The sequence below is a fragment of the Nanorana parkeri genome, unplaced genomic scaffold (genome assembly GCF_000935625.1).
Source record: "Nanorana parkeri isolate BGI_ZX_2015 unplaced genomic scaffold, ASM93562v1 scaffold711, whole genome shotgun sequence".
Taxonomy (NCBI): domain Eukaryota; kingdom Metazoa; phylum Chordata; class Amphibia; order Anura; family Dicroglossidae; genus Nanorana; species Nanorana parkeri.
This window is the reverse complement of record NW_017306979.1, coordinates 527,039-545,102: the sequence shown is the minus strand read 5'-3', so window position 1 is coordinate 545,102 and position 18,064 is coordinate 527,039. Positions and strand designations below refer to the sequence as shown.

Genomic DNA, 18,064 nt, shown 5'->3' with positions numbered 1-18,064 from the left:
ATACTTTTTATATATTGGGAGGGACTAATGATAATGCTGCTGATATCTCAAAGTTACACAAACATTTTCCATGCGGTTTCCTAAACTCATAAGCTTAGAGTCCCGTAAGAGTGTACTTCTTTATTTCTTCTGTATTTAAGACTCCAACATATTCTGCAATGTTTCACAGCAATTGTGGAGCCTTGCACCTTAGCTCTTACGCCTATATATATTATATATATATATATATTTTACATACAATTTAGCATTTTTTAAAAACCAGAATACATATATTAAGTTGCTATGTTTTGATGTGTGTTGATATGCCTTTTAGGTGCTTTTTTGAAAAAAAATCAATTTAAACTGACTCAAATGAAAAACTGCAAGGTATTTTTTACCGAGCTGTCAGACATTGAGGCACAGACTCAGATTAGAAGTCAAATGCATCATTATATACACTACTCCACTATGTCAGCCACAGATTAAAGTACTGGTTCTCCACTGTTTGGCACATCTGAAACATCTGGTAGCAATATATTGTGAATGCCTCTTCCTTGAAAGCACCATTTTACTGTGTGTTATGGTGGGTGCAAGTGGCCTCTCCACAATGGCATACATATTGGGAAAATGTAAGAAATGGCATTCCAACCTTCTGTTGTACATCATGCCGCAGCTTTAGAAAGACATGCGGAAATATTTAATTCAGAACATGACCATGGTAAGAAACTGCCATCTGACTTCAGCCTTATACAGAATCCAACAATAGAACAATTTTAAAACTGAGAAAAAACTTAAGTGCCAGCAAAGAACCCAAGCAGGCAGAAGAATAACAATCTTCATGCAGATAGTTCCTGATAGGAATCAAACGCAATCCCAGTGCTGCAAATCAGCAATCCTAACCACTAAGTCTCCCTGCTGCACCGTGTAAGAATTTATATAGTCTGAACATTTTTTTCATACCCTGTCTGGGATCAAAACTCATATTTTGCAGATAGAAAAAGCAATATACAGCTAATATAAATATGAACATATGCAATGAATTAGCAATAGCATTGGTAATGTGTAACTATTTGACAACAGTATTGGTTTTATCTGTGTTGGCTGTGGTATATTTTTGAGTGTTTCCATTTTTAGTGCAAGATTGCTTTGCATAAAACAATATCTAAAGATCTCTGACCATGAACATTGATCAAGGGAAAGACTTGTAAGTAAACTTATAAACAGAGTGCTGTATTACATGTAACAAAGAATCATCACATGCAGATTAATAATATAATGGGGATACATTGTTGCACAATTGCACTGTGGTGTTATAGGTAGTAAAGACACTTCAAAACCAAAGAACTAAAAAAAATTAAAGTAAAGAAAACAGTTAAATACATTTAACTGAAAAGGAAAAAAAAAGTTATTTTTTGCTCTCATTTACAAAACAGTGTACTAAAATACAAGATTTAAGGCACACACACACGCATACATATATATCTAACCAAAAATATTTCACAATAATATACTAACATTTGAAATCTGGAAGCAGACTGTGGATATTTACGCTATCCAGTAATCAATGGATAAAATATTCTCCTATTTCCCTCTCCACCTATGTCATCACTGTGTGAAGACCGAAGAATAATCACTGTGGTGCGGTTACTGACTGAATAAAGATACTCCAAATGATCCATTAGAAAATCGTATGGTAGAAATATCAATGCAGCATGATAATTCGGCGATACAAAATATAGAGATGCAAGTCATTTGGAATGCTTTACAACCTAAAGTCCTGTGAACTCTGAATAGGAGATTATAAAAGCAGAGAGAGGTCAGACAAGAAATGTACACTAAAACCTCTATCCATTTTCATGAGTTTAGAAGATCATCAGTGAAGATCACACTAGCCCAGTTATAAAAAATAAAATAAAAGCATAGCTGAGAATTTTGCATTGTTCTTACAATTCATTGTTATATGCTGATCTCCGGGGGGTTCCAATAACACAAAAGTTGTGATCCAGTTGGGTTATATTGGCTTTAATACATGTGACAAATTAATATTTCCCCCCAGATCTTAGGGATAGCTTGAACCAGCCCATATCGGTCTTCTACAAATAAAGAAAAAAAATCCCAGTTTGAAAACTGGCTCAATCTCTCAAGAAGATCTGGCATCATTAATGTAGGTGTAGATAGTGGGCAATATGGCAGTCGTATGTCTTTTTGGTCCCCACCACTTGTGGAAGGCTTTGACAGTCTAGGAGCTGATAATCTGTCCTGACCATGTCTCATGCTTTGTGTGAGGAGACAGGTGAGTGAGAATGACTTCCACAGCTTGAAATTTCTGATTCTTAGGTGGAATCGGGCACATCTTGTATGTTACCTCATCTCCTTCAACAGGCACATATTCTCCCTCAATGCTGCAACACAATAAAACAAGAAATCAGAAGCAGATTAAATTCACATTCAGTTCAGGGAACAAAAGTTTAATATTGTACCAAGACAAGAGAAAAAACTGCAGTGGCACCAAGCAACCGAAAGTCATTTTCTAAAATGGCAGATTGTAGTTTTGCCTGTCAATGGCATCAGATGGAAAGTATGTTACTGTACTGGGAGCAAACAAACAACAAACCAAGGGTAGCAGTGCAGGCACTTTAAGGTGCCCAGACATATCATTATTAAGATACCGCAACTCTTAAGCAAAAGCTCCTTACAAGTATGGTGATGATACCGAGTATGTTTTGGCATCCTTATCTGCTCCACTAGGATTCGTTTATATTTGCCCTAGGACAGGTTTACGTGAATGTTAAAAAAACAAACAAAACAAAAACACGTAACCCCATATCTAGTTCACCTTGACCTATTTATTGTACTAGACTTGCGCACAGAATAAAAATTTGTTTCCAACAAAACGAATGAAAAGGGAAAAACCTTTTCATTCATTTAGTTTGATGAAACGAATAATTATGCTGTTTCGGATTTGGAGGCAACGAACCTCCAAGTCCGAAAGCGCACAATTGAAAAAAAACCCGTGTGGCAGTCATATTGGCCACCGGCACCTTCTGCGCATGCTTGCCGCCATCTTGGAGGAGGCGGGCGCATGACGTCACCCGATGCATGTATGTACGCGGCCATCTTGGACACGGCAAGATGCAGGTGCCCATACAAAATACGAAATAATATATGCCCCAATATAGTTTTTCGTATATTCTGGCATATATTAAATTTGTTATTTCGAATTCGGATGAACTGCCGAATCAACAGTATTTTGTCATTCAGCAAGTTTGTCCAAATCCGAATGCACGTGTCTATATATTACCCTTTCTTAACACCTTGTCTTGTAGGCCATGAGTGCTGTGTCAGACTTTTTGCCATTTTTGACAGTCTTTTGCCATTGCTGATTTCAAATGGTTTCTATTTTGTTGAAAAACAACACCAAATAAAAAAAAAATTTGAAAGAAAAAACAAACAAAAATTATCCACTGGGGTTAATTTACTAAAAGCAAATAGGCTTTTTCCTTTGTAAGGTAATTTGTCCTTTGCTTAGTGAATGTGGTGAAGATCTGCTGACCTTCATCATCATCCAACAATGTACAAGCAAAAATAGTTTAAAAAAAAATATTCCTTGCATGTGATTGAGTGTTCTTTGTAAAGTGAATATTCACCACATTGATTCAGAAAAGTGAAAATTCCATTGCAAGTGAACAGCCTATTTGCCTTTAGTAAACCCACGCTTCCCACTAAAAGCCCATCTCTGTTTTTTGTTGCACAAGTCAGAAAATGTCCCCATTTACCCCCTTAAGGCAGAAGCTGGCTGCACTGCAATGTGCCCATACAGTCAATGCAGAATATCATTTAAAAAAATGATCTGTATCAAATCCTTCTCAGCATGTGATATTTGAATGCCTTTATTAATAATATAGTGTATAGTGTTGTCACTTTTTGCAAAGCGTAGCAACTACAGAAAAGTGTAGTGATCCACCCGAGCTAACATCGGACTCAGGCAGGCAGATCAGTTTGTTGTTCCCAATTGCAAAGTGCCCTGTGCAAAGAAAGCAATAGCAAGTAAAGGCCCATTCATATGTGCGTTTACCTGCATGTTTCCCCACTAGATGAATGCTGTTAAACAACACAATGACACAAAGAAAACAATTGTTTTCTGTCATGTTATCACTACAATACTGCGATTATGTGCATTAAAATGCAAACATGTTGCATTTAAACGCATTAAAACGCAATGCAACTAACGAAAAACATTTTTTCAACTTATAATTTGGCCCAAAACAGGAACAGAAATGTTGTCAGGGGAAATTGACCTTTAAAAACACATATACAAAAATGCATATATACACAGCTAAACGTGCTTGTCAATGCATAGGAACTGATATAAATGCAGCTCAAAGCAGATACGCTTTTACTCTGTTCTTAAGAACGTCCCAGTTTAGAACTTAAGAACTATTGACAGTTAAAGAGAGTAGAATATGCTACAGAAAAATAACAAATCCCACTTTAAAATGTATTTTTTCATAACAATGAATAAAGCAATATAGCAAACATACAAAGTAGGTCTACACTTTCCTTGCTGTAAGCACAGAGCACGTTTCTCATTTTGGCTCTTGTAACGCAACTCTGAATATTCTGGTAGTTATCTGTTCCCTGTGACACAGGTTTTACATTGTTTACAAAGGGGGAAAAAAACACCTCTGTCCATGACCTGACCACGGAGCATGTGAGGCTGCTAAGACTTTTCACACACAACAGTCCTCCACCCTCTGGTGTCCATGCCCTGAGTTTTCTTACACCCACTAAAAATACAGTGTACGTGAAGACAATTTTTAATTAGATTTTTTGATAGGGTGAGGAAGGGTGGAACCCCTTTCAGATGTTTACTACTATCCAGGACCCCATTAGAGAGGATTTTCCCTCACTTTCCTGTGACAATGGTTTTACCAGACAGGAAGGGAGGGCAAATCTACAACAGGGACATGGTGTGACACAATACATATATACAATAAAAAGCTGACAAGGGTTCCAGCTTTCCTCTAATCAACTTTTTAAAAAAAGGATGTTTTTTTTTCTGTTCGTGTTGCTCTTGGAAATTTGCCCTCACATCCTGCCTGATGAAGCGGTTTTCACTGGGGAATTGTTTTCCAATGAAACCCCAGATATTAGTAAAAGCCATTCAGATGTTCTAAATCTTGTCCAATTTATCTAATTCTGAAAAAAAATTAAAATGTTTTGGACATGGACACATTTGAAGCCTCTGATCCAAGGACCATGGCACCTGGTGTATCAAAGTGGACCTGGCCCTTCCCTGATTAAATGATCACCATCTTAGACATTCATGAGCTGTCTGTCTGCTTCTTCACTGGCTGCTGGGCAAACTCCAGAAGAGATGTTAAGGCAATAGGATGGGTGTGCTCTATTTTGAACAAATGTGGCTTGCAGTTATGCTCATTTCTAGTAGATAGCAATAGAAGATAATTGGAATTAACTTTACTGTAGTCACATAATGAACAAAATGGAAGTTAAAGTGACATTAAACCCTCAGATTTTTTAACATAAAACAATACTGTAATGTGTGCCTTACTGTAATCCATGGTTGTTTCCCTTCTCTTTGATGCTCTTCCTTTTAAATCTGTATCTGTTCTCATGCTTGGAGAGAACTTCCCTTTGCAGCTCAGGGCCTCTTCCTGTAGTGCTGGCTCAGGTTACAGCCTATAGAAACGTATACACAGACACCGTTTGAGACAAGGCAGTCTGCTGAAAAGGGAAGTTCTCTCCAAGCATGAGAACAGATACAGATTTAAAAGGAAGAGCATCAAAGAGAAGGGAAACAACCATGGATTACAGTAAGGCACACATTACAGTATTGTTTTATGTTAAAAAATCTGAGGGTTTAATGTCACTTTAACTGAATGCCAAATGTTACTTTACTTTGCCTGTAGTTGCTGCACTTTGCACTTACCTTGACAGGTCTTTAAAGAAGAACTCCAGGCAAAAAACTTTTATTAACACTTACACTATAGCTGTAATTGTTCATACTTCAAGTCTGTTTCCTATTTAAAGTGGACACAATAACTTCAATTTAAATATATTCATCAATATACAGGATATAATTCTACTTTGTGTGCACCAAATGCCTTTGGAAACCCAGACATAGTTAACACTGTGCCAATTATAACCTGTGTAGAGAAGAGAAATGTGGAAGGGACCCGGCAGGCTGCCTCAAGAAAAGGACAGGAAGGGCAGACACAAGGCCAGTCACTCTGCACAAGAAGACAGAGCAGCAGTGAGTGGTCTTAATTACAGTAAGCTTGTGCACAGAGGTAAAGTTTCACACTATTTAACTGCACAGATATTGAAAAAATATACAAAACACATCTAGATTTGAGTAAGAAAACTGCCTTTATGTAGACATATAACGACAGGAAATCTACATTTATAATAGCACGGTGCACTTGAAAATGTTGCCACTACATGAAGTGTGAAAAGCTTGCAGCTTGAAAGCAAAAAAACAATTAGAACCCTGAAAAATGTGGTGTGTATGTGCCATAAAATGTAATCTATATTTACCTCAGAGCTCAGTTAATCTCTAGTTTCAGAGTTGCCTTGTCTGCGATCAATGCAAACCAAGCTGACTTCTTCCCAGGCACAAAACATTATGTGATTAAACCTTTGTAAATATGTAAACATACTGTGCCCATCTGTTCCTACCTAAATGTTTCAGCAAAGTAAAAACCATCCTGAACATCCCTATGGAAATACTCTGCATAGACATGCGTAGACATTGTTACACATGGGTAGACATTGTTTTTTTGGATTAATATACTCAAATTGAGCCTGAAATAGGCAGAACACTTACTCAGAAATGTGCACATATATATCATCTGTTCCACTCTCCGGAGTGATGAACCCATGTCCCTGGGATCGGGAAAACTGCTTGCAGACACCTTTGTAAATAGGTCCTGCAGAAGCCCGGGCAGTTCTAAAAGAAACCATTGAAAAGAAAACCAGTGATATATATACAGTCAAATGTGTGCAAAGTATGACATTTTTTTTTGAGAAGAACTAAGTGGTAAGAGAGAAGTAACAAATCCTAAATAAATAGGAGATGAATGATGGCAAATAGTTTTGTTTCCTTTTGGATGTTTGGTTGTTTTGTTTTTCAGGATTTGGGTCTGAAAGTCAATTTGGTCAAGTATTTGGATGCGGATGGATCTGAATTTTCATACATTTTGGATGATTCATTGCAGAAATGTGACATAAAATGTTTACTTGGTTACTTTTTAATTTCTGACACTCTACAGAAACAAAAAACAAAAAGCAGTGTGGGGTCCCCCCAATTCATAACAGACCCTTTAAGTCTGGTAGGAATGTTAGGGGGGCCCCGATGTGAAGGAAAAAAAAGTGTGCGGTTCCCCGTCAATTAATAGCAGATCCTTTAGGTCTGTTAGGAATTTTAAAGGGAACCTCAACACCTGTCAGAGACCTGCTGCTTCTGCGCATGCGCCAAGCCGGGCTTCCCGTAATGGCCCTGTGCGCATGCGCGAGCCAAGGTTTGTCCGCGGAAAAACGCGCCAAAAGGCGCACAGGAAGTGACGCTCTCCAGATCATTTCTTCCCTATTTAAACCCAGACTCCACACCTATTCATTGCTGGATTGTCTCTTCAACAGCCCTGACGTCTCCTGATCCTTGTTTCCAGTACCTTCGCTTATTGACCCGGATTGACTTTGACCTTGTTTGCCTGCAGCCTGCCTTTGACCTCGGGAACGTTTGACCATTCTTGCTTGCCTATACCCTTGACCTCGGATTGCTTACTAGACTGCCTACGCCTGCTTCCTTTTGTACCTGCTCTGCCTGCTCGGTGTGACCTCGGCCTGTTGACCTCGGATATCAAGATCTACAAAACTCTGCTACAAAACCAGGGATTGGCCGGCACGGTGTTACAGCCTCTGGCCCTCCTGCCACTCACTGTCTCTAAGGACTCTGTCCCCAATACCAGAGTCCCTAGGACATGAGCTGCAAGGGAAGCCTCCTCCTACATCCAGTCTCCACACAGGTACGTGATAATGCCAAAAAAATGAAAAAAAACAAACGGGGTCCCCCCTAAAATGCCTTACCAGACCCTTAATCCAGGCAGCAGCCTGGCAGGGCAGAAAAGGGGGGCACCATAAAGGGGGCACCCAGATGCTGCCCCTCCCTTGTGAATGAGAAAGAGGTAGTTACTACTACCCCTACTCATTCACTAAAGGGTTAAATAAAATGTAAATAAACACACCACAAAAATCCTTTATTTGAACAAAAAGCAAAAAACTAAAATTTTTGACAATTCCTTTATTTAAAATTGTTTAAAAAAATATCCCATGAAGTCATTTCAGCATCGGCCGACAAATGAAAAAAATCCCCAACAATTCTCAATGCAATGTTTACATAAGGCAGTGGGCAGAAACAAAGCCTGCTATTGGGTATTTAAAATTGAAATAGCCAATAGCAGGCTGGCTAATGCTCCGCCCACTGCTTGATGTCAGACAGAGGAGCGGACTTGAGAGAGAACTTTCTCTCTCAGGTATGCTCCTTTGCAGGAGCAATAGCCATTCTGCTATTGACCATTTTAAATTGCAATAGAGAATAGCAGCCTGGCTATTGCTCTGCCCTCTGCCTTCTGTCAGAGAGAATGTTCTCTTTCAGGTCTGCTCCTCTGCTGATTGACAGCCTGCTATTGGCTATTTCAATTTTAAATGTCCAATAGCAGGCTATGTTTATTTCTGCCCACTGCCGATGTAAACATTGCATCGGAGAGTTTTTTTTGAGTTTTTTCGTTTGTCAGCCGACGCTGGAATGACTTTGTGGGACTTTTTATAAAAGAATTTTAAGTAAAGGAATATGCTTTTTGCTCAATTAAAGGATTTTTTTTAAAGGCGTTGTGTGTTTATTTACACTTTATTTAACCCTTTAGTGACTGAGTAGGGGTACAAGTACCCCATACTCATTCACAAGGAAAGGGGCGGCATCTTGGTCCAAGGGGGGACCCAGATGCAGATGAGCCCCACAGCCTGCAGGCCCCCACAGCCACTGGGTCAGGGTGGTGGGCAAGAGGTCCCTGTCCCCATTGCATGGGGACAAGGTGCTTTTCCAGGGGGTCCCCCTCCCAATGCCGAGAGCATATGGCCTGAGATGGTGGAGGCCAGGGGGGATGTGGAGGAGGGAGCGCCTTGCCAGGCTGCTGCCCGGATTAAGGGTCTGGTATTGGATTTTAGGGGGGACCCCACATTTTTTTCATTTTGTTGTGTGTTGGGGTTCCCCTTAAAATTCCTACCAGACCTAAAAGGGTCAGGTATGAATTGTCAGGGGAACCACACGTTGTTGTTTTTTTTGCTTCTGTGAACAGTTAAAGGAGAACTATGGGGTAAGTGTTTCTCCCTATAAATTCTCCTAAGGGTCACGGGAGGACATAAACTGGCGTCCTACCGTGACCCAAAAATCAGTATATCGCGAGCTACAGCTCGCGGTATACTGAGACCGCCGGAGTCGGCGACGGATCCCCACTGTCGAGATCCACCCAGCTGCATGATTGACAGCTCGCTCTGCCTATCTAGAGACAGAGCCAGCTGTACGCTGCACCCAGTTTCCGCTGCACCCAGTTTCCGCTGCACCCAGTTTCATTGGACGTACTTTAAGTACTCTCAGGAATATCAATCTCTGTCTTTTAAACTGGGGCTGTAGGGGCGGAGAGTGGAGGGGGAACCTAGTTGTGTCGCTTCTACCTCTCTGTTTCATTCTTCCACCTCCCCCCTTTTTCTTTGTTTCTATATATTCCCCTATCCTTTCTTATGCTTCTTCTTTACCATTTCTCCTTACTGCTCTTTCCTTCTGCATTTCTGTTTACTTTGAAATATGTTTATCGTTTTTAAAAATTGGATGGCGACATTCGAGTCTTTCTTACCCATATGCTAGCTGCCAGTATCTGTCCTCATCTCATGCTCTACAAGGATGTAATGTAGGCTCTACGATCGAGATGTTTTATATTATCTGTCACTATTTGTGTGATACCGCTAACTGGCTTAAACTCTTAATGTTCAGGGCAGTATGTCTCTGCCCTGAATAAATAAAGAATTTTTTTTTAAAAAGAGAAGAAAAGAGAAAAAACATTGGACTAAACTACAGCCAGCACTAGTAGGATTCTAGGCATGCGTGTCCCTTTTCCCCAAGTGTGCAATATGCTTGGTGGAGATCATCTGTCTCTGGAGGGCATAACAATATCAAGGTAAGTACTTTGGGCTTTATCTCAGGCATTTACTGATAGGTCTGGTAAAAAAAAAAAGCACACCATTTATACTTACTATGGTAGAGCTTAGTAGATTTGACCTAGTTTGTTTTAAACTAACCTTTTTCTGATGTCTTCTGGCTGGCCACATGACACGTAACGTCCTCTTTCTCTTTGGAGAAGTCCAGGCAGTGGGCAGTCCTGGATGACACAGAGCAGTGCCACTCTCTGAATCAACAGACTCTTGTGAAAGCTCAGGGTTGGGGTCATGATGTCCTCCACTCACAGTCTTTCCTCAAGCATCTGGGTTGATTGACCACTGTCATTATTCAACCCAGAAGAGTGAGGCTTGCTTGTGGGAAATTAAAAGGTACTTCAGGAGGGACAGCCCTGGATTGCAGGTAGGACTCTTTTTTTAACATTTAGGGTGACATTAAAAAAAAGTAGCTTAAAGTTGGACTTTAAGTGCTCTTAAAAGAACCCTTACACTCATAAACCTCTTCTCAAAGGTTACATTTAACTTTTGTGTTTTAAGGGCCTGTTCACACAAGCTGCATGGTAAAATGCAGCATTTTACTGTGCTGCTAGTGTTCGCCGGGCGACAGCAGTTATTCGCGATGCCTTGCAATGTTGCAACGCAGGGCACAGTTTACTTCTTTTTTCTTTAACTTTATTTTGAGTGTACAAACTGTACACTCCATTCTGGTTCCGGCACAGCAGCACGGGGTACTGCACTGCGGTGTGTTGACCTGTGTTGCCATCCAGTGGGCTGTGGAAAAATGCAGAGCACTGCAGATCACAACTGCGTTGTAGTGTGAACAGGGCAAATAGAAAACAATTATTTCCTGTGTGTCCTTGCCGCACAATTGTGAACGGCCCTAAACAATAGGCCAGTCTTGAAAGTTAACAGGAGAAAATAAAAATTATGAGAAAACTCCTATGATACATACGCTGAATATGTTCGGGTTCTTTTTGTTGGAAGTGGGCTGGGAAGCTCTCCTAAAAGAAGATGATTCCTCTCCCAGAGTCGGCTTCCCTCTCTATGGAAAGGATATGATGGGGTGACTGGTGACTTTGGCGACTGAAGAGGTTGTGGTGGAGTAGTGGAGTTAGAGGACATGTTGGCGTATATCACGATGTATCTAGTCACCTAAAAAAAAGTAAAAAAAAGTTTAATAATAATTAATAACTGTAATTATTAATATAGTAATTGTGATTGTTCCTACAAAGAATCAACAACAAAACACCAAATCAAAAAATATGAGTGTATTGAGCAAACCCCCGCCCCCCCCAAAAAAAAATAAATAATAATATAAACCTAGAATATACACTAAAAGCATTGCATATTTGACAGTAACACAATATAATAATATACCTTGCCTATGCAGTCTGTAATAGCTCCCCCCAAACCATTCCTTCACAGCTCCATCCTTCTTTGAAGCTGTCAGACACTAGGGGGAGCAGTAATGTCACTTCCCCTGTCATGTGACCAAACTATTTATCTATTGCAGTTACTTATATAGCGCAGTTCAGGGGCGGAACTACCGGCGGTGCAGCCGGTGCGGGTGCCCAAGGCAGTTGAGGGTCCGGTCCCCAACGTCTTCCAGTCTGTAGGGAGGAACACTAGCAGGGGGACTGAGCGGGTGCCCTTTGAAAACGGCCGCTACAGCGGCGATCACTCTTCTCATTGAGAGGAGAGAGCTGAGGAGAGTGATCGCCGCTCTCGATCACTGAAGGCGGCACACAGTAGTGACAGCTGTACACATTCTTCTCCTCCTCAGCGGCTGCAGCCACAGAGCGGTCAAGGTGAGAAGAATCTGTGCAGCTGTCACTACCAGGGGCGTAGACAAGAGGGGGATGGTGTCCTAGCTGTGGCATAGCGAGGGGGGGCAGAGGGGGCCATGTGCCCCGGGCTTTAAATCATTTTTAGACGGGCATGGAACAAGCCCGTCTAAAGGGATGCCGGTGATGTCCCGTTTGCTAAAACATCGGTGACAATGTCACTGAAAAATAATGTTTTTCAGTGAAGCGGATGTTTTATTAAACAGGACATCCCCGGCATCCCTTCAGTCATGCAATTGCTTTGCCTGGCCCTGGATGCTCTGTACATGCCTCAGTGCGGGCTCTGCCTTTCCAGTGACAAAGAGCAGAAGGGCTGCACGGAGACAGAGAGGGCAATCAGGCAGCAGGGGCTGGGGGGCCCGGGGACCCTTACATGGGTATCGGCAGTACAGGTGACACATGAGGTGGAGGCGGCCGGGCCGGGCCCCCGCGGTTCCGGACTGCATCGGAGGAGGCCGTGCCCCAGATGCGGTGGAGGAGGCTGGGGCCCCAGCTGCTCCAGGATAGTGGCAAGAGATGGCGGCGGGCGCCTGGCAGTGAGGAGAGAGCTGGTGGGAGGCGAAATCACATCAGCCTGCAGGCACACTCTGGGGCAGCGCTGGGGCCTCGGCCAGGAGGAACGAGCAGCAGACACTGGATTTCACAGCCCACCACCTCTTCCTGCTGCATGTGTTCACACCGCGAGGGCAGTCAAACGAGGTATGTGCCTTAAGTCACATTGTTTGTAACCCTCTGTAACTGATGGAATTGTTCTGCATAAAGTCTTGCTGGGAGTTGTAGCCCTCTATAGCTGGTATTAGCTATAGAGGACTACAACTCCCAGCAAGACTTTATACAGAAATGCAGAATGGTAACAGCTATAGAGGACTACAACATCCAGCAGAACTTTATACGGCAATGCAGAATTGCAAACGCTGTATAAAATATTGATGGGAGTTGCAGGCCTCTGTAGCCAAAGCCATTATCCATTGCCATATTGCTGGGAGTTGTAGTCCTCTATAGCAGTGGTCCACAGCCTTTTTGGAATCAGGACCGGTTTAGCTGAAATTTTTTTTCCACGAAGCAAGAGGGCGGGGGATGGGTGGTATGTGAGGGGAGAGATGGTTTGGGGATGTTTCAAGCACATTTATTGTGCACTTTATTTCTATTATTATTACACTGTAATATATAATGAGATTATTATACAAGTCAACATATTGTAGAATCAGTGGGAGTCCTGAGCTTGTTTTTCTGCTCTCAGGTGGCCATTGCGGGCTCTCAGGTGGCCAGTGTGGGCTTTTTGGTGGCCAGTGTGGGCTTTCAGGTGGTCAGTTGGCCAGTATGGCATTGTAAGAGCCGGGAGGGGGGCCCGAAAAAAAATCTTGCACCAGGGCCCTTTGATCCTTAGGTCCGCCACTGGCGCAGTTAATTTATGCAGCACTTTACATACTATCCATTTTCAACAATCCTGCCCTCAAGGATCTTAGGCTGGGTTCACACTTGGGCATTCGTAATATGCGCGTTTGACGCGCGTTACGGGCCACGCGTTTTTACCGCGATATGCAGTCAACGAAACGTGTGACAAACGCGCGTTTACAATGGCTATCCAGCTGTAACCTAATGGATACGCGCGGAAATTACGCCCCAAAGAAGCTCCTGTACTTCTTTGGGCGTGGGGCGTTTTTCAGCGCGTTCCTACGCGCTGAAATACGCCCAGGTGGGAACCATGCCCATAAGAAATAATGGGATTTCACTTGCTGGGCGTTTTACAGCGCGTCGATCAGCGCTGTAAAACGTCCAGGTGTGAACCAGGCCTTATAGTTTAAGATTCCTATAGCTCATAGTTTAAGGTACACACACACTCATTTAAACAGCAGACAACTAACCTACCAGCATGTCTTTGAAGAGTGGGAGGAAAATGGAAAATCCACTCAGGTACAGGGAGGACGTGCAAACTATATGAAGATAGTGTCCTACCTTGGATTCAAGCCAAGGACCTTAGGGCTGCAAAGCAGATGTCCTCACTACTAAGTCACTGTGCTGCTCATACTTTATATGCTCATATTTTACTCGACCCAATACTTCTCCTTTCATAACAAGTGTCTGAAACAGATTTAGCCTCAACTGGAGCACAGCAAATCAGTTTTTAAATTTTGTGGCGAAAATGAAAGCTAGAAACTGATTGGTTGCCATGTGCAGCCGCACCAGTTGAGAACTTTTTATTGATTCTCCTCCATGTGCACAAAACCATAACTTCTAGGAATCATTTAGAATTTTTCCATAAAACAAATGGACAAACCTTCCCATTTCCTGTTTCTTTTCATGAATCACCCCTTAGTATTTGATTCTAAGATATATTTTATAATATAAGGAAGGGCTTGTGTTCAAATCTAAAAACCTACCTTCTTAGAATCATTTTAGCCTCTGCTTGTAATCACACCACAGACTACAATGTCCTGAAATCCAAAAAGTTGTTTCATTTACTTGTAATCAGTTATTATTTTACACCTTATGCTCGGGTATCTGAGGGAAGTATTCATTTTATAAATGTTATCAGGCTGATAGCTGAGTGAGCATTATAGATTATTAGGTAAAAAAATCTGCACGTTTAATGCCTGTACTGTCATAACCTTCTGGCAACATGAAGATTAGGATCTATGATCTTATTTAGAAGGCAGCTGTTTGAACCCATGCGCTTTGCCGAGTCACACAAGTCCCCACATGCCAATTATTTAGGAAAAACTTGCTGCTCAATCCCTTTCAGGCACCCTTTGCTAGCACAAACTGTTGCTTCTGTCAGTGTTTACATTTCCACATTTGTCATTACTGGCAAATTCTTAAAGGAAAATGCCACCTTTTAGAAAAAAAAAATAGACACTTCTTCATAGTGTCTTCTTCATGTTACTATCAACTCTCAAGCAACCAGAAACTACAGTTATCCGGCATCTACTGATGTCCATTCCATCTGATATTTTTTAAATGCCACCTTCTTCTTATTGATAAGTTGTTCCACCCTGCTAAAGCAAGTCCGCTTATCCTCAGTGTTCTTTGTTAGAAATAGTTGATCCCATTTGATATCATGTATTAAGGATTGCAGCTTGTTGATGTTTGCCTTTTTGAACTTTAGAGTTCACGTCAAGCCAACCTGCCTTTCTCTTCTGTAACCTACTGTGAACGTGATCACCCTGTGATCGCTGTTGCCCAAGTTTTCCCGTGTTGCTATAGCTGCAACTATCTCTGTATTATTTGATATCATGAGATCTAATATTACATTTTTCCTAGTTGGGATTTCTATCATCTGCTCCATGGAACTGTCCCTCAATAGGTTCAGGAAACAGCAAGCCTTGGTTGAGTGTGCGGTTCCTTTATATATTCCATTAACACTAACAACGATGATTGGTGCTTTTTTGGGCTGGATGGGGCTTATTTTATTCCATCAACATCAGTGATTGGGGCTTATTTTATTCCTACTCCTACCTATTTTACTCCTACTGACACCAACTGGGGCTCATTTTACTCCTACTCCTACTGTTTATGTTATCATACTGGCACTAACAATAGGGGCTTATTTTGTCCTGTTGACACCAAACATTTGCACTTACTTTACTCACACTAACACCAATAATGGGGCTTATTTTGCTAATACTAATGATAGAACATTTTCCCCCACACTTTTTCACTGTATCCTAGGCCCTGTTTGTATAAAACACCCTCAGCATCTCAGCACTATAATTGCATTTATAATTGATATTTGAATGCAATTATAATTGATATTTCTGACTGCATGTTGAAAATCTAACTTTGCATGGGAATTGTGGCAAAGGTTGGAGCATTTACCATGTGAAGAAGAGGATTTTGTAAGTCCTGCACTTTGAGAGATGTTAGCTATTACCAGCATTGTCTACATGGGGATATGTTTTTATTGTATTTGGAATCGGAGCATTTCTACGGTGAAGTGAGTTCCTTGGAAAATCATACCCCTAATCAGCTAAACTCTATATTTAAATCAGTCACACTCACATTTTTCTGTTTGCTTGATCACCCTGGGCTGACATCTCTGCACCCTTCTCCTCCAATACATCATTGCCGTACAGAATGTACAACAAATATGTAATTTCAAGTTTATGAGATTGGCTCACTCCTTTTGCTAGTCGATACAAGCAAGTTTAATTTTTGGTGATTACGAATTGCCAAAAGGATGCAGATGCTGCAGTAACTCTGAGATTGTACAGACGTGCAAGGCAGACCCTCCGATTTACAAACTACACTTTAATACCGGTATGAACCCTAACTGGATTACATTTAGGTTGCTATAGCACAGCGTACTATAAACAACTGCCATTTTGTTTTCTTTTTGAATACACCGTTTTATTTTTTTCTGTCCTTTGTCAATCTCAGTGCTGCTGATATTTTGCAGCCTCTTTACAACCACTTTTGTATACATGCATGAGCTTTAGGGATGATTGCAATATCATTGATCAGGGCGGCTTCCCGATATTGACAACTGTGGAACATGATTGGCTTGCACTGATTTTTTTTAGGTCAGCCAATAGAATATAAAAAACAAACACAACTGCAGCCAATGGGGAAAGGAGGGATCAAGGAAGATAAAGTAAAATCGAGTGAAAAGAGTGAAAGTAAGGGCTGAGGCAGCATAGACCTGAGGAGAAATGGCTGGCGGCGGGGCAGAAGAGGGAGCCGTGACATCCAGGAAGGCCGAAGATCGCCGGCGGCTCTGTCTGTGCGTGCTGAGTGGGTCAGGATGGAGAGCGGGAGGATCGGTAAACGTGTAATATTTACTGATCCTCTGTGTGCAGAGCAACCACTGGAGTGATCAGCTGATCACTCCAATGTTTGTAAACAACTGTCCCCACATAGTTACTACACAAAGGTGAAGTTGCACACTGGATTACTGCACAGATCTGGAAGCAATACGTGAAGCACACCACGATTCAAGTAAGAATACACATGCCTCTTGTATACAAGCAATATCTGCTTATCCCAGAGTTCAGCTTTAAATGGAAAGCTTAATGTGCTGACCTTGTCTTACAGACCACTAACCTCTTTAGACTGGTTGAATGTGGGTGAACTGAAGTGTGTGCCTACTGTGGCTAGTGAGTGTATATAGTAACAAAACTTGCTAACCAGTCCTCCGAGTTACTAACAGTTGATCAGAAATCACACTCTCCCATTGGATTCTCATTGATATAGTATTAACTAAAACCTAGGAAGACAAGCAGCGGGCGAATAACACCTATAGTATGTCACTATACGAGAAGGCGCAAACTATTGTAGTGAAATTGTGTTGCAGAAGTCTTCTAGAGACGAAAAAGGCCAGCTGCTAATTCAATCCATTTGTGCCCATGTAGAACAGAAATATCACCTCACCTAAAGTATATCTAAAGCCAAAACTATTTTTCCCTATTTTGGATAGAGTAGAGAATTGATAAAACCCTGTCCCATTTGTTTTACCATCCATGTCCTGTTCAATAGATATGTCTTTACTCCCTGTCCTGTAGACATAACTGGTAGTAAGAGGTAATCTCTCCAAAATGAGGTAAATGTCCTCTTAGAGAGTTGTCACCAGATCATGTGTCCCCCACTAGATTACTTCCCCTCTATTCCAGAAACTCAAAAGCGTAGATTTTGTCTCAGTTTGATTCCCAGGTACAATAGTCAGCAGGACAAATAGAGAAGGTGAATCTATAAATAAAACTGACAGAGGTTCTAACCCCCTGGTGTCCAACCTGCGGCCCAGGGGCTACATGTGGACTTTGGCACATAATGTGTAGCCCTCAGGGCCCCTGCAGACAGTAGTCTGTTTTGGTGCATACTCAGGACAGTAAAGGAAACACATTTAGAGTGGATTAATATTTAATGGTTTGCTTGATTTCGTTCACACTAGTCTTCCTTTTTTCTCTGCTGTTCATCCCTTTTTTTTTAGGTTTTAATATTTCTTTTCATCTTTTACATTAGACCTTGCTGAGAGAAATGTCAAATGTGGAAACATTGAT

The 18,064-nt window shown here is 41.5% G+C and overlaps 1 protein-coding gene and 1 long non-coding RNA gene across 2 annotated transcripts; one reads left to right on the top strand and one right to left on the bottom strand.

Moving 5' to 3' along the window:
- Positions 1-1,451: 1,451 nt before the first annotated feature.
- LOC108793019 lies at positions 1,452-14,995 on the top strand. The gene is made up of 3 exons (XR_001941621.1): positions 1,452-1,536; positions 2,679-2,682; positions 14,986-14,995. It is a non-coding gene; the product is annotated as an uncharacterized LOC108793019 (long non-coding RNA).
- CSDC2 (cold shock domain containing C2) lies at positions 1,536-11,375 on the bottom strand. The gene is made up of 3 exons (XM_018563923.1): positions 11,180-11,375; positions 6,827-6,949; positions 1,536-2,381 (listed from the first exon to the last, which is right to left on the bottom strand). Exons 1-3 carry the CDS (start codon positions 11,347-11,349, stop codon positions 2,219-2,221), a joined length of 456 nt encoding a protein of 151 aa, XP_018419425.1. The 5' UTR covers positions 11,350-11,375; the 3' UTR covers positions 1,536-2,218.
- Positions 14,996-18,064: the final 3,069 nt, after the last annotated feature.